Below are 14259 nucleotides of genomic sequence, written 5' to 3'. Positions count from 1 at the left end.
TAAAAATTTTCATCTGGTTATGTTATTTCCTAGGTATGCTTTTATGATCTTATCCAGAATCAGTTTTCTAATATACGAAGTATGATTGAAAGTTAAGGTAATTATAACAAGCACTGATGGCCATTTAAAAACTGGTGAAATGGTTCTAGGCAGTTCACTGAAATTCAAAATGTTAAATATAAAAGGACTATAAGCACAAATGAAAGAACAAAGTGTATATACAGCAACAAGTAGGTTATACTCATATCTGAGTTGTAGGATAGATGAATGGGTCACTATGTTCTTTCCCCCAGCCAACCTCAAGTGTTAAAGGACAAACTTTCTAAAATGTACTAACTCAAGGTTCCCCTTTTTTGGCTATCATTATAGTTCTAAAACCTTTTATAATCTTCACACTGAAATTCAGTATGCTAGCCAGTGCCTGGGTGGCTCGGATGGCTGAGCGTCTGCCTGCAGCTCAGGTCATGATCCCAGAGTCCCAAGATCAAGTCCACCATCACACTCCTTGCTTGGCAGGGAGACTGCTTCTCCCTCTCCTTCTGCCCCTTTCCACCAGTCATTCTCTCTCTCAAATAAATAAATAAAATCTTTTAAAAAAAATTTAGTGTGCTAGCATAATTTAAGATTCTTCTGAACTGGAAAACCAAGTGTATACACAAACCCAACAGTCACTATTTCTTTTATACACTGGTCCAACTCATCCATACTTAAAGATTGGCAAATAAGTCACTAAAGTTCAAAAGCAGCAACTGAAAAAAATAAACTGACATGAACAAACACTAACCCATTAGTCATTTTCTATTCATCTAATTTATATTTAATTAAGTATAATATAAACCACACAAAACTCATACAGAAAGTTATGTTAACAATGTAATCAAACAGAATTTATATTCAGTTGAAAATTTAACAAGTACCCAAAATGCAAGTTTTTCAAGTAGCAGTTTCCTTAAATGATATTCTTACCCTCTCTAACATTCCGATGATATATCTTGTATCTGTAAAAGGTCCTATTTCTTCATGACATCTGCCATAAACAATAGCAAGAGCTTGTAAACATAAACACTTCATGTTTACTTTTGGGGTGAGCAGGAAACGATGATAGAGCTCGTTGAAAAATTCATACCTAGATTTTTTAGAGAAAGTTCACAATGGAATCAGCCATGAAACTAAGAATGAAATAAAATATAACAATTTATGAAGAGTAGCTTACGATCTCTTAATTGATCCACTTTCTTCATTCTCATCTTCCTCCAACAGTAATCTCAGATAATAGTCTCCTATTTTGATTTCCTCTGCCAGGCACTCATATTTAACCTTTATTAATAAACGCACATTAGATTATTTTAGTTTATAAGAAAGTGTTGGCAGTTTCCACATAATACTTCTTAAATTCTGTTCAGAGCTTTTTTCTTTTCTTGTAAGACCACCTTTACTAGGAAAAAAATTCATTTCTTAAAATATCTGATAATTCATTATTACTAATATAACTTAATATTCTAGTTAAATGTTACTGAGTTGGTATTCTATGCCAAATTTACAAATGTAAAACTTGTTGATAAAAACTTTCACAGGACTATATGGTATTAATGATGCTGAAGAGAAGGAAGACTTAAAACACTGTTAAGAGATAATCTGCTTCACTCCTTTCTCAGTTTGTCACAATCAACTATGGAGTAAATGATCCTGTACCACACACAGTTTGTGCAATTCATCTAGTTACCCCAGGTTTTTCCTCATCTCCCAAAACATCAACTATACTTTACAGTGTATTTTTATTTATTCATTCTCTGCATGTCACATTACCCCAGATTACAAAGGAGGTGACACATGAAGGAGAAGTCTGTGATGATCAGGAGTTATGGCAGCACCATGACCTTTGTACGCAGGCTGCTTGTCTAAAGTAAAGATTTGCAAGCAATTGTAAAAAGGAATTCTACTGACCAGATTATTAAAATTCTTTTTCCAAAGCCTAAAATAACTAATTTCTAAAAATGTAAACTATATAAAATCAAATATAAATATATACGTATATCCATTTCACTTTCTCTCTATAAATTGAGCATTCAATTCATTCAACTTCAATTTACTAAATATATACGGTGCGTGCCATGCACTGTTCTAGTAGTCAAATAAACAAACATAAAAATTACTGTCCTTGCAGGAGTAGCAGATAAAAAAGCAAAATACACATGATAATTGGGTGACAGTAAGTGTTATGGGGTGGAATAAAGCAGGGAAAGGGAGAGGGAGGAGGAAAAAGTAGAAGGTTGTATGTACACACAAAGAGGGCCGCATTTTTAATGATTTATTCATTTTTAGAGAGGAAATGAGTAAAGGGGTGGGAGGAGGGGGACAGGGAGAGATCACAAGCAGGCTCCTTGTTGAGCATGGAGACTGACACGAGGCTCAATCTCACAACACTGAGATCATGACCTGAGCTGATATCAAGAGTTGGACACTTAACCAACTGAGTCACCCAGGCACACCAAGGGCTGAATTTTTAAACAGAGTGGCCAGGGAAGGCGTATTCAGATGATGACATTCAGTTAAAGACCTGAGGGAAAAAACAAGTTATAAAACTATCCAGGGAAAAAGGAATATTCTACTAAGAAGGAATAGCAAGTAGAGAAAGATTTTCAGTCAAGAACATGAATCTGGTGGTTTCCAGGGAACTTGGTGTTGCTGTAGCAACAGTGAAAAGGGTGAGCAGTAGATCATGAGATCAAAGAAAGAATGCTTGGGATTAGAGGATACGCAAATCTTGTCTCGTTTTATTTTTAAAAATTTTATTTATTTATTTGACAGAGAGAGCAAAAGAGCACAAGCAGGGGAACAGCAGAAGGAGAGGGAGAAGCAGGGTCCCTGATGGGCCAGGAGAATGATGTGGGGCTCAATCCCAGGACCCTGGGATCATGACCTGAGCCAAAGGCAGAGGCTTAACCATCTAAGCCATCCAGGAGCCCCGCAAATCTTGTCTCATAAGTCATTTGAAGGACCCCAGGCTTTTTCAAAGTGAGAGAAGCACCAGAGAGCTCTGCACACATAAGTGACATGACCTACTTTATTTTAACAAGATCACAATGCTCCTATGTTGGTAAGAGATTACAAGGAGGCATGGGTGGAAGCAGAGATACTGCTATAATCCCACAAAAAGAGGAGAGTTGGGTTCTGGACAAATTTTGGAAGTGTACTAAATAGGATTTGCTGACAAACTGGAAGTGGGGCATAAGAGAAAAGATGACTTCAAGGGCTTTGACTAGAAATTAAGAAGGAGCCATTATCTAAGACCAGAAAGACTACAAGAGAAGTAGGTTTGGGAGGAGACCAAGTGCACAGTTTTAGAGCTACATTCTAGTTGCTTATTGGACATCCAATTATAAAATAAGAGTATGAGATCTCAGAAAGAAAATCTGAGATAAAATCTGGAGGCCACCAGCAAAGAAAAAACAGTTAAAGCCATAAGACAATGAATATAAATATGAGGTCCAAGAACTGGTCCTTTGTGCCAGTTTAGAAGTAGGGAAAATAAGAAAAATGAACAAAGGAGGAGTGCATAGTGAAGGAGGAGAAAATCCAGGATAATACAGATTCCCAAAACCAAAGTAAAGGAAGTTTTTTGAGGAGAAGGGATTGAGCACAATCAAATCATTGTATTTTGCAAATGCAGCTGGATTAAAGCAAAGCCTACAGGATCATGAGTATGTTCAAATTCACAAGTGCTATGAAAGCTTACATTACGCACACACGTTTCTTGATCTTATTCTATTGTTCTTCACATGAATATTTTAATAGCAAAGTAAAATATGGGGGCGCCTGGGTGGCTCAGTCGGTTAAGCATCTGCCTGTGACTCAGGTCACGATCTCAGGGTCCTGGGATTGAGCCCCGCATCAGGCTCCCCGCTCAGCGGAGAGCCTGCTTCTCCCTCTCCCTGCTGCTCGGCCTACTTGTGCTCTTCCCTCTCCATCTAATTAAAAAAAAAAAAAAAAAAAAAAAAAGGTAAAATATGGCCACATTCAGAATCAACTACCACAAAAAAAGTTAGTTAAACAAGGTACAAGTACAAGGAAAAAAGGAAAACAGGCTGTATTTCAGTGGAGAAAAAAAATCTAAGGGGAAAAAAAATAAGCAAAGAACAGATCAGCAGAAGGCCAAACTCATTGAAACTCCTACATTCTAAGGTACAAAAGTTCAGGTACAAAGCCGAGTTACCTAATGTAATGAATTTTTATTTTTTGTCTCAGACAAAAATAAAAGTTTTCTAGTATTTCCTCCATAAAATTAAAAAGGAAAGGTAAAAAAAAGTTATATAACCATAAATCTTTGAAAAACACTCCAAAAATAACATGTGCTTCCAAAAAGAAAAAATTGGTATTATAAAAATTAAACTTTACCTCAAATTCATGGTGGTTCCAGGAGATCACATTAGCACTACCAAGCTCTCTATCAATATTAAATGCTCTCATTTCAGATTCAAGACAATCTCTCAGTTCTTCTCGTGTTTTGAAATTCCAAATTAGGTTTGACTTGGCATGATCCTGACCAAACCTATACATATAATCAGAAAATAGTAGGAAGCAATAAACATTTTTTTAAAAATCTATAAACATCACTTACTGCATTTTATAATAAGAAAATAGCAGAATTAACAAACTTCAGCAAAAACTATGTTCTTTATGAAGAACATAAAATCTCTGTAAATTAAGTATAGTACAATGTAAATGGTAGAATCTTGGTGATAGGTGACAGGTGTACACTGTAAATTCTTTGACCTTTTCTGTATCTTTGAAAGTTTTCATAATAAAACACTAAAGAAAAAAAAAAACGAACCCAAACCACAAAAACAAATCTGTGTGGATTTCAAAACAAGGAAATGATATTTCACTTTCAGTATTTATTGCTAGTATAAATTTCAGTCAGAAAATAATTACAATCGACTATCAAATTTCAGGTTGGGAATAAGAATTTCTGAACTATGCACCTGAGTATGACGTATGTAGGATGAGCAACATTCTAGATTAAAATGTTAGAAACTACCCAAGAAAGAATACAGCTAAACAGCCAAGTTCTGACTGATATTTGTAAAATATCTTCCTTTTACTCCTAGAATAATTTAACTACTGTAATAAATTTGGACACAGGTCTGAATTGGAGGTGGATGGGCATCATATCCTTCCATTTTCATTCTGCAACACTCCTAGAAAATCTGATGTTAGAGTTCAAGAGAGTTCTATGGGAGACAACATAATTGAAGGATTTCTGAGAAAGAAAGCAATATTCTTAAGACCATACTATATACTGTATTTATACTCTATACTTGAAAAATACTGTGAGAAGTTTCCAAGCACGTTATTTTCCTTTATCAGCCAAAGTATAATCAATATGTCAGCTTCCAGAGTAAGTACTGTAAATTATCCCAATTTGGAGTTAGCAAATCTCCAAACTGTTTCAAAGTCTTTGTATGTGTGTATGTCTGTGTGTGTGTGTTTGGCATGGAGGAACAGTGGGCAGGGCCAGTAGATGGAGAAGGGGTAAAAAGGTCAGAAAAGCTGGAAGAGTATATTCAGCCAGCTAAGCTGGATACCCATTTCCCACATGTCTCCTTATGTTTTCATCATCTACCTCTTTTAAGTAGCCATCTCATCTCAAAAATTTAAAGATAACTTTAGCTCCTCAGTCTACCAACACTCTTAAAAGACATTAACATATGGAAGCATCATTAATCATACTAATCTTAACAGTTAAAATTCTTGACCTTGAGAGCGTAAAAATACCCATAGCATAGAGCACTAGTTTCAGGCAAGAAAAACCCGTCATGGTTCTTCCAATGGCAATGCCAAATTTAATCTGTTGGAAAAGAGGCTTTAAGTTTACCTATAATAGAAGAGATCCCAATTTGCTTCTATTTTTATTCTTTGTCTTCTCTTTCGAAGAACCACTGGCTTTTGATTTACATTCTGGAAAAAATAGAAATAAAATTTCATAATGCTCAATCTGGGGCTACCAAATAGGCTCAGTGAGAAAAATCATTTCTTTATAAGTGATGAGAAACATGTTCTACATCAAATTTCAGCAGAAATAAATTAATGAAGCCAAATCTATAGAATATGAATATAACATCTGTATCACAATGTGATAAATATGGTACTAGCAGATAATTCTAGTATTGTTGAAGTATTTTCCAAGTAGCCTAAAGTTATTGTTTCAATGCCAAATTGTTACAGTTTATAGTGATGACTGATAAAATTTATAGTGATCAAAAAGTGACTTGTTTTAAACATTTACATGCAGTTAATACATAAGTCATGGGAAAACAATAAATGCAAAAGACTACAGGTTATTAAACTGCTATCAAAGCCATAAGGAGCAAGGATAAATTGAAACAGCTAACGGACAAGAAATAAGAATCTACATTCAGACACATGTGAGGTGAGAGTTGAATTTATTAGACAAAGAATCTCAAAGACAACTCCACATGCCAGGCAGTTGAATGCATTTCACACATGTAGCAGGTACTTAAACTCACCGTATTGTTTCTGTCCTGAATTTAAGTTTAAAAAGGAAAAAATGAAAAAGTTTTAAATAAAAATGAGAATGAGCCTGTATGTGTTAAGCTGTATCTATCATACAAACTTCAAGAGGAGGTCTCAATTATAAATCATCTAATTTTAAGACTGAAGGCGGCCCACCTGCTTCTCTAAGTCTATGACTCAAATTTTAGGAAGTCATAAACACTTTTGAGAGTACAAAGAAAGCTATAGCCCCTATTCCAGAGAAAGACATATATGTAAGGCCTGTAACTAACTGAAGGGGAGGATTTCAAAGATTTCTTGAAGTCTATACATGGGCTGGTAGTTAGGAATCTCCTCTCCAAGTGAAGCCTGAAGATACGGTAGACATTAAAATTCTGACCTTTGATGTGACAGAACCAAAAAGTAGAAAGTAGTAGAGATTAAAACACAAAAGTCTGTAAGTAACTTCATTAAAGAAGTGACAAATTATATAAAACAAAGCAGAAAAAAAAAGAATAGAAGGAATAAAGCCTAAATGAGTAATAAAATTTAAAAAGTAAATACTGTTTAAAATACAAAACCTACTGGTTATATAAGGAACTGTCTCCTACAAATTTTAATTCTGTGCAACCTCATGAAAACTAATGAAAGGTGACTTGAATAAAGCACATAAACAATTCAAAGATTTAGTTTTAATGATAAAATTTTCTCTGTAACTTCTAATTAAGCAGCACTTTCTTCAATTTCCCCTGCTCTCAGGACAAAAAGCTGGGAGTACAGAGTAGTGAAAATGTAAATGCTATACACAAAAAGCACAATCAGTTCTCTCCATAAACAGAGTTCACAGATTCAAGAGACTTAGGGTAAAACCCCTATCTAGCTAAACAAATACCTCAACTAAAATAACAGAAGTAAGAAAAAGCAATATTATACATTAGCCAATGGTTATTATTAATCGAACACACAGCATTAGCTACAAATGAAACTGACTTAAAAACATTCTGATTATGTAAGAAATGCAGTTCCTTTTAAGCCTAGCCAGTTAATCTTGACAATGGTTAGTTTTCAGACTAGCTAAAGCACATGATCATTCCATATTTGGGTGTTAATATTTCTACAAATAAAACAATGACAAAGATTATTCACTGTTTCCTAAAGAAATTAACATTAAAAATGGCACTACAGCAAAAAAAATCCATTTGCTACCGAAACAGTTTCTTGACCAGCAGTTCTATTTGGCATCCTTATTTGCTCAGTTTTAGATAACACCCACATAAATGAAACCAACAGAACAATAAAACATTATTGATATTTACAAATATACTATTTTTCCTCTGAATTGTTGTCTTTAAATAGCATGTGTTATCTGCATTTACAGCTAAAAGAGCTTTGTGTTCAAGCTTTTGTTGGATAGATGTATATGAAATCAGATGCCAAAAACTTACTTCAGTTAATTACATCCAACAGCTTGAACAACTATTATTTTAGAAATGGGGCTTAACTACCTGAACTCAAAGGTCATAATTTTTAATAACTGAAAATCATTTATATCCTATCTGTTGATTTTTAATTACTCAAATGGTATAGGAATATTATCATGACCAAACATGTATATAGCGCTTCTATTATTACCTTGGTTTTTTTTTAGAGAGAGAGAGAGAGAGATAGGAGAAGCAAGTGAGTGGGGGGTGGGGTGGAAAGAATCTTAAGCAGCACACTCTGCACAGACCTTGACGAAGAGCTTGATCGCACAACCCTGAGATTGTGACCTGAGCTGAAATCAAGACAGACGCTTAAATGACTATGCCACCCAGGTGCCCCTATAATTACCCTACTTTTACATCAAAGCAGCCCTACAAAGTAGAAAAGGGAGGCACTGTTATTCTGATTTTATGGAAGAGGAAAGTAATGCCGTAAGTTGTTTTATGGGTTAATAAACCACAAAATTAGGCTCAGATGTAGGTTAAACAGTTCAACATGGAAGATTCTCCTCACTATCCTAGCCATTTGTAAAGCATGTCTAGTTCTTAATCTCAAGAAACAAACTGAGGGTTGCTGGGGTGGTGAGGGGATGGTAGCAATAGGGTGGCTGGGTTATGGCCATAGGGGAGGGTATGTGCTATGGTGAGTGCTGTGAAATGTGTAAGCCTGATGATTCACAGACCCATACCTCTGGGGCAAATAATACATTATGTTAATAAAAATAATTAAAAAAATTAAAACTAAAGTATGTCTAGTGATTCTTTATATTGCGTATGTCACTTACACAGATCAGCATGAACACTTTAGGCTCAAGTTCTATAGAACTGAATTTTGGGCTCAATTTCAGATACACACAAAAGACTACAATTGTTCTGTAGCACTGACTCCTACGTCTAGATGTTCTGGAAATTCGTAAGAAACCTGTTCAGTGAGATATTTATATTATTTTCTTTGTATAAAGAAATAGCTACCATAAGTAGAGATGGTTTAAGGGAACGAATGTAAGTGTGGTCAATAAAAATGGTGAGGTCAAGTCAACTTTAGTTGATTTAAACTTTAGTTGATTCCATCCTAGAGAGAAGAATATGCATTACTAAATTAGGTTCTACTGATCATACTACATGCTAAAGAGTAAGACTAAAACTGTTTTTGACCTGGCCTTGATTTGAGGAGCTAATACTGAAAAATTTAAGTACACACAGTAAATTTAAAAATGTGAATCTTATTACCAAAACACCTGTCTAGCTCTGAATAAAAATGCTAAAGATGAGCACCTTTATTTTTATAGCTATAAAATAAAATTCAGAGAAGGAAGGAAAAAAGCAGATTCATACAAATAAATTAGCATGGAAACTAGAAGTCATGGAAGAAAACCCAAGAGTGGAATTTTATATTAAATTTCATATAAAATACCTAACTAAAATCCTAATCACTGATTCATATAACTATGGATTAAGAAAAATTTATATAAAAATACGAATCACAATTAGGTGACCTTTCTTCCTATGTTCAGTCAGAAATACCTGACTACCCTCTCTGCGAACAACAATGAAAGCAAACCTACAATACACAGAAGTGCTAGAAGTCTGGAAGCAGATTTTTACCTCTTTTTGTGCAATGCCCATTCTATCCCTCCAGTGCATCAACACAAGATCTACTTTTTCTTTGGCAAATTTTTCAACTTCCTTAGCAGCTTTTCCAGCTAGTCTTTGCCACTCTGGAACTTTATTAAATTTTCCATACTGATCCTGTAAAATAACATTAAAATCCATTATAGTCCTGTTTGCAAATTTATTTTTTTAAAATCTAAGTAAAGCTGAGTCACACTATTTATTTTACATAAAATACATACTGGATGTTGGGGACTCAGTGAAGAAACAAAGTGAAAATTCCTACAATAAATTATACTTTTGTCCAAGAAATCTTAACTTTTCTGCTTAAGTTTCAAGATGATTCCTATGTGAAGGGTGGCAAGATGTGAATGGGAAATGGGTATAAATAGAAAAATGGAGTGAGGAAAGGAAAAGAACACATACAAGACATTATTACAATGGTGTATCTTGAAAGATGTTTAAGTAATTTTCTCAGAGATAGCCTAACCTTAATAAAAAAACAGCTTTTGTTAGAAAAAAAAAATCCTACCTAAGTTACTTTCTTCACTATTGGCCCCTTTTACCAACATTTATCAATCACACATTATATGCAAAATATCACATTATACATTTGAAACTTAAAAAAAAATCCATTCCTGAATGTGCCAATAAGCTGAGTTAAGGAAACAAAACATACAAGGTTACTAATATTCTTAATACTAGATTGAGGTGATGGTTTTAAAACTCTATAAATACATGAAAAATTACTGAACTGTACACTTAGAATAGGTGAATTATATGGGATGTAAATTTTACCTTAATAAAGCTGTTACTAATACTACTACTTTTAGTACTGCTATTCAATACAGTGAATTCTTGGTTCATGTCTAAAATTTTTAGTGTGTTTTACAAAGAGTGGTCTTTTCAACCTGAAAAGACACTTAGGACAATCATTATTTACCATTGCTATTTTCACATTATCTCTAACATGCATCCGATCAGCATCCTTCTCAGGAACTGGATCTGAGCTGTCCAAGTAAGCCAGCAAGCCTGGCGGCTAAAAGCAAACAAACACAGAACATAAAATCCATTTTCAAAACAACTGCACCAAAGAAAATTTAGCTTTCAAAACCCAAATAAATACTATGATTTAAGCTACTGAGGTTAGCTTTTATGTGACAATTTATGTTAGCAATTATGTGACAACTCCTATGATATGCATCTTTTAAATAAAAAACAAACTAAAAAAAATCCTTTAACAGTATAAACTCACTCAATGAAATTTTACTGGGCAAGAATACATTACTCTTCCCGGCATTCAACTGACTTACCAAAATGCGTTTCAACAAGTTCGTCGCAGTTGCATTATCAGCTGTCCAGAGTCCCACTAAATGTCTACTTAGCTGTCTGAAAAAAGCAGACGTTGAGAAAGGTTTGCTGCTTTATCTCAGCTAGAACAGAAAGGAATTTTTAAGAACAAAATATCATATAAGAAATATAGCTACAGCAAAGAAACCATTCTGATGTTAAATACTTAAAGTCAGTATTTTAATGTGCAGAGGTGTATGAAACAGTAATTCAAAATACTGCTAACATTTTAGAATTTTCTCCAAATCAAAATGCTTTCCTGATTAACTCACTAATTTTCAATGGACTTTAACATGAAAAAGTAAGTAGGTTTTTACCTCATTTAAAGAGAGAAAACAAGACAATTAGATTTGATGATATTATTAGTTTGTGTAACAAGTCCTAATATAGTGATCATACAGCATTCTGGCATTCTTTGGAATTCCGCATATGAGTAAAAGTCAATAACTATGTTCTAATATAACCTACTTGGCAAGGTCAGAGATAGAAAATATTTTCAGTTTAGGAGTCTGGAGACTTAAAGCACTTAAAGCAAATTATTTTACTCATGCCACTTTAGAGGTAAAAGAGTATTTTGGTTCAAAGTGAACAACTAAGAACTGAATTTATGAATTTATGACTTAGTGATTTATTAATCACTATGTGCTCCTCATAAGCAGAGAATATATATATTTTTAGAGAATATATTTAATTCACTGTTGACCCTTCTGTGCTTCAGTAGGGATTCACACTGTCATTTGCTACAAGAATGGGTATGAAACCTGTAAGAGAAATAAACCAAACTATAGATATATGTCCTTACAAGGTTACACTCCCAAAAGAAAAAAGTTTAAAAACCCAAACTGTACTCTGCACTATCACCAAAAAAATGAACACTACTAAAACTATTCATTTCTATGTCTAGTTGAAAATTAACTACTTAATTACACTTATAATTTCCTTCACATGTATCAGGTAGGTATCATTTATCAGGGATTCCTAAAAAGGCTTTAAACAGGGATAAATGGGATAACTTTTTATCATGGTAATTTGTAAAAGATAAAGCAACGCAAATGAAAAGCGGTAACTTGTATTATACATTGACAGTTTTTCAATACTGTGACTGACCACAATAAAGAATTTAACTGGTTGTTTAATATAAAGAGGAACACAACAAGCAAACATCTAACATGTGGGTTTAACGGAGTAAGACATTAAATTGTCTCTATTTTAATGAAAGATGGTATCTAGTATTACTTATAAGACAATATATCAAAGAAATAATCATTCTTTTAGATCTTTTTTTGTCCTCTCAGGCTACGTAAAAGACTACTTTCATGGCTATCATTTATAAATTGAAGGATGCAGACAGTCTCTAAAATAGTATAAACAACAGAAAACCACTGGCAAGGCAGCATACCACCACGACATCCAATAACTGGATATAAGCGACAAAAAAAGGAAATTTGTGATATCATAACAAAGTAAACCTAAGTCAGCAATTACTGCTATCATTTAAAAAGTCAAAAGAATATGATGAAAATATTTTATGATATTCTCTCTTTTTTTAAACTAATGAGTTATAGTATGCTATGGATATCTGAAGGGTCACACATCAGGAATCATAAAGAAAAATTAAAAGGGATGGAATTCTATGGCCTGGAGTAAGTGAATAGATTTATGTACTTCTATACATTTAATTATTAAAAAAAAGATAATTTACCAAAGGGGAAAATGTTTAACTCTAAGAGATTTAGAATACCTAAGCCAGTTAGACAAGGTTTTCTTTATTCTTGGAGTGCCTAATTGACCAAAGATATTTAAAAACTGACATGATGGCCAGAAGGAAATACAAAGAGAAAAAAGCCTGGGCACATGGTTCTAGTTCCATAAGCTTCTAGGCACTCCTTTCCATGTTCCAGTCCCATGACTATGTGTGTACAGCCATAACAGGAAAGTGAGGGGAAAAAAATCACACAGATCTGTTTCCTCCCCCAAGCTCTCCAGGGGCAGGGGTAATGATCATCTAGGCACAATCTTTCTATAAGGAAAGGAAAAGGAGAACTAGGTAAATCAAAAGAAAAAGAAACATTTCCATAATCCAAACAGTCTGTTTTATGTAATATCCGAATCCATTTTATAAGCAGCAAGTTAATTTATAGCAAATTAAATTTAACCTACCTATTTGTAAGCATCCTTTGATCTGAGCTTATTGTAAACATCGCAGTATGCAAGTGTCGAGGTAAGGCACCTTCACTTAGGGCAAGCTCCTGCATTTTTGTAGCAATTTCTTTGTCACCTTCCTTTGGAAAAAGGGTAAGATGATCCCTAAAGCAGCATTCCAGAACAAACTATCCTAATTTTATAGAACTAATTTTACATCTCTAGGTAAAATAATTATGTAGTATACAATGTAATAAAAATTTGAAATGTAACTTAATTACCCAAAAATAACACAGTTGATACAAGTAATTTTAAAAATATTATTTGCCTGTGGAACAAGGTTTTAAATGTTTACAGATACATTTATCTTATGAATTATGCTTTGCTTAATTTAATATTAAAACTAGGTTCATTCTCTGAGTTTATATCAGCCAATGAAAAGGAAAGGTGACTCAGGGAAATCAGTAATTCCTATCCAAGGCTTCTACAAAACCCACCTTGCTTTTATTATTAACAAGATATTCATTTTCATGGTGAACACTGCTTTTTATTTTTTTAAAAGAATGATGTGATAAACTGGAGTAGTTCTTTTCATCCTCATTTTACTTTGCTTTTAGATGGACTCATTCTGGCAACAGAGTTAAGACAGGGCTACTAATCAAAGGTAATCACAGAACTATGAATTAAGTAAGCAATGTGATATTTAAGACAGCCTAAATGCAAAAAGCAAAAATGCTCACAATATTAGTAAAAAAAAAAAAAAAAAAAAAAGCACAAGTATATAGTACAACTGAATATGTATTATGTATATATATCATTCTGACAGTATCAATACAAATATACACATAGTAGGTAAACATATATATACATAATTTGCATATGCACACATATAATTTTGAACACTACACGGTCTAAGACAAAATTTAGCAAAATGCCAATAGTAGTTATCTCTGGATGATGAAAATATAAATGATTCATTTTATTTGTTCCTTGAATTTTTTTCTGTAAACACCAATGTTTCTTCAAACACCACATACTACTTTTACAATAAAAAAAAAAAATAATAATTTAAGATACTTGCCAGTATTTCAATGTAAATAAAGTGTTCCTTACACAGACATCAGCTCTAGTCACTAGCTATGAGTGTGACACTGTGGCTTAT

General features: G+C 33.6%; 1 protein-coding gene across 2 annotated transcripts in view; it reads right to left on the bottom strand.

Annotated features, from left to right (window-relative positions):
* The window catches only part of DNAJC13 (DnaJ heat shock protein family (Hsp40) member C13), a 124108-nt gene that overhangs the window by 54216 nt on the left and 55633 nt on the right, over positions 1-14259 (bottom strand). The window contains exons 17-25 of one of the 2 annotated variants that reach the window (XM_032333156.1): positions 13116-13237; positions 10919-10994; positions 10549-10644; positions 9600-9743; positions 6528-6542; positions 5876-5958; positions 4396-4549; positions 1214-1317; positions 967-1126 (exon numbers count right to left, since the gene is read on the bottom strand). In XM_032333156.1, the coding sequence (XP_032189047.1) occupies positions 967-1126; positions 1214-1317; positions 4396-4549; positions 5876-5958; positions 6528-6542; positions 9600-9743; positions 10549-10644; positions 10919-10994; positions 13116-13237 (954 nt within the window). The remainder of the gene's footprint in view (positions 1-966; positions 1127-1213; positions 1318-4395; positions 4550-5875; positions 5959-6527; positions 6543-9599; positions 9744-10548; positions 10645-10918; positions 10995-13115; positions 13238-14259) is intronic. The other variant, XM_032333163.1, reaches the window with a different exon arrangement.

This window comes from Mustela erminea, chromosome 1, assembly GCF_009829155.1.
Source record: "Mustela erminea isolate mMusErm1 chromosome 1, mMusErm1.Pri, whole genome shotgun sequence".
NCBI lineage: Eukaryota > Metazoa > Chordata > Mammalia > Carnivora > Mustelidae > Mustela > Mustela erminea.
Note: the sequence above shows the minus strand (reverse complement) of the source record. Positions and strands in the feature narration are given on the sequence as shown.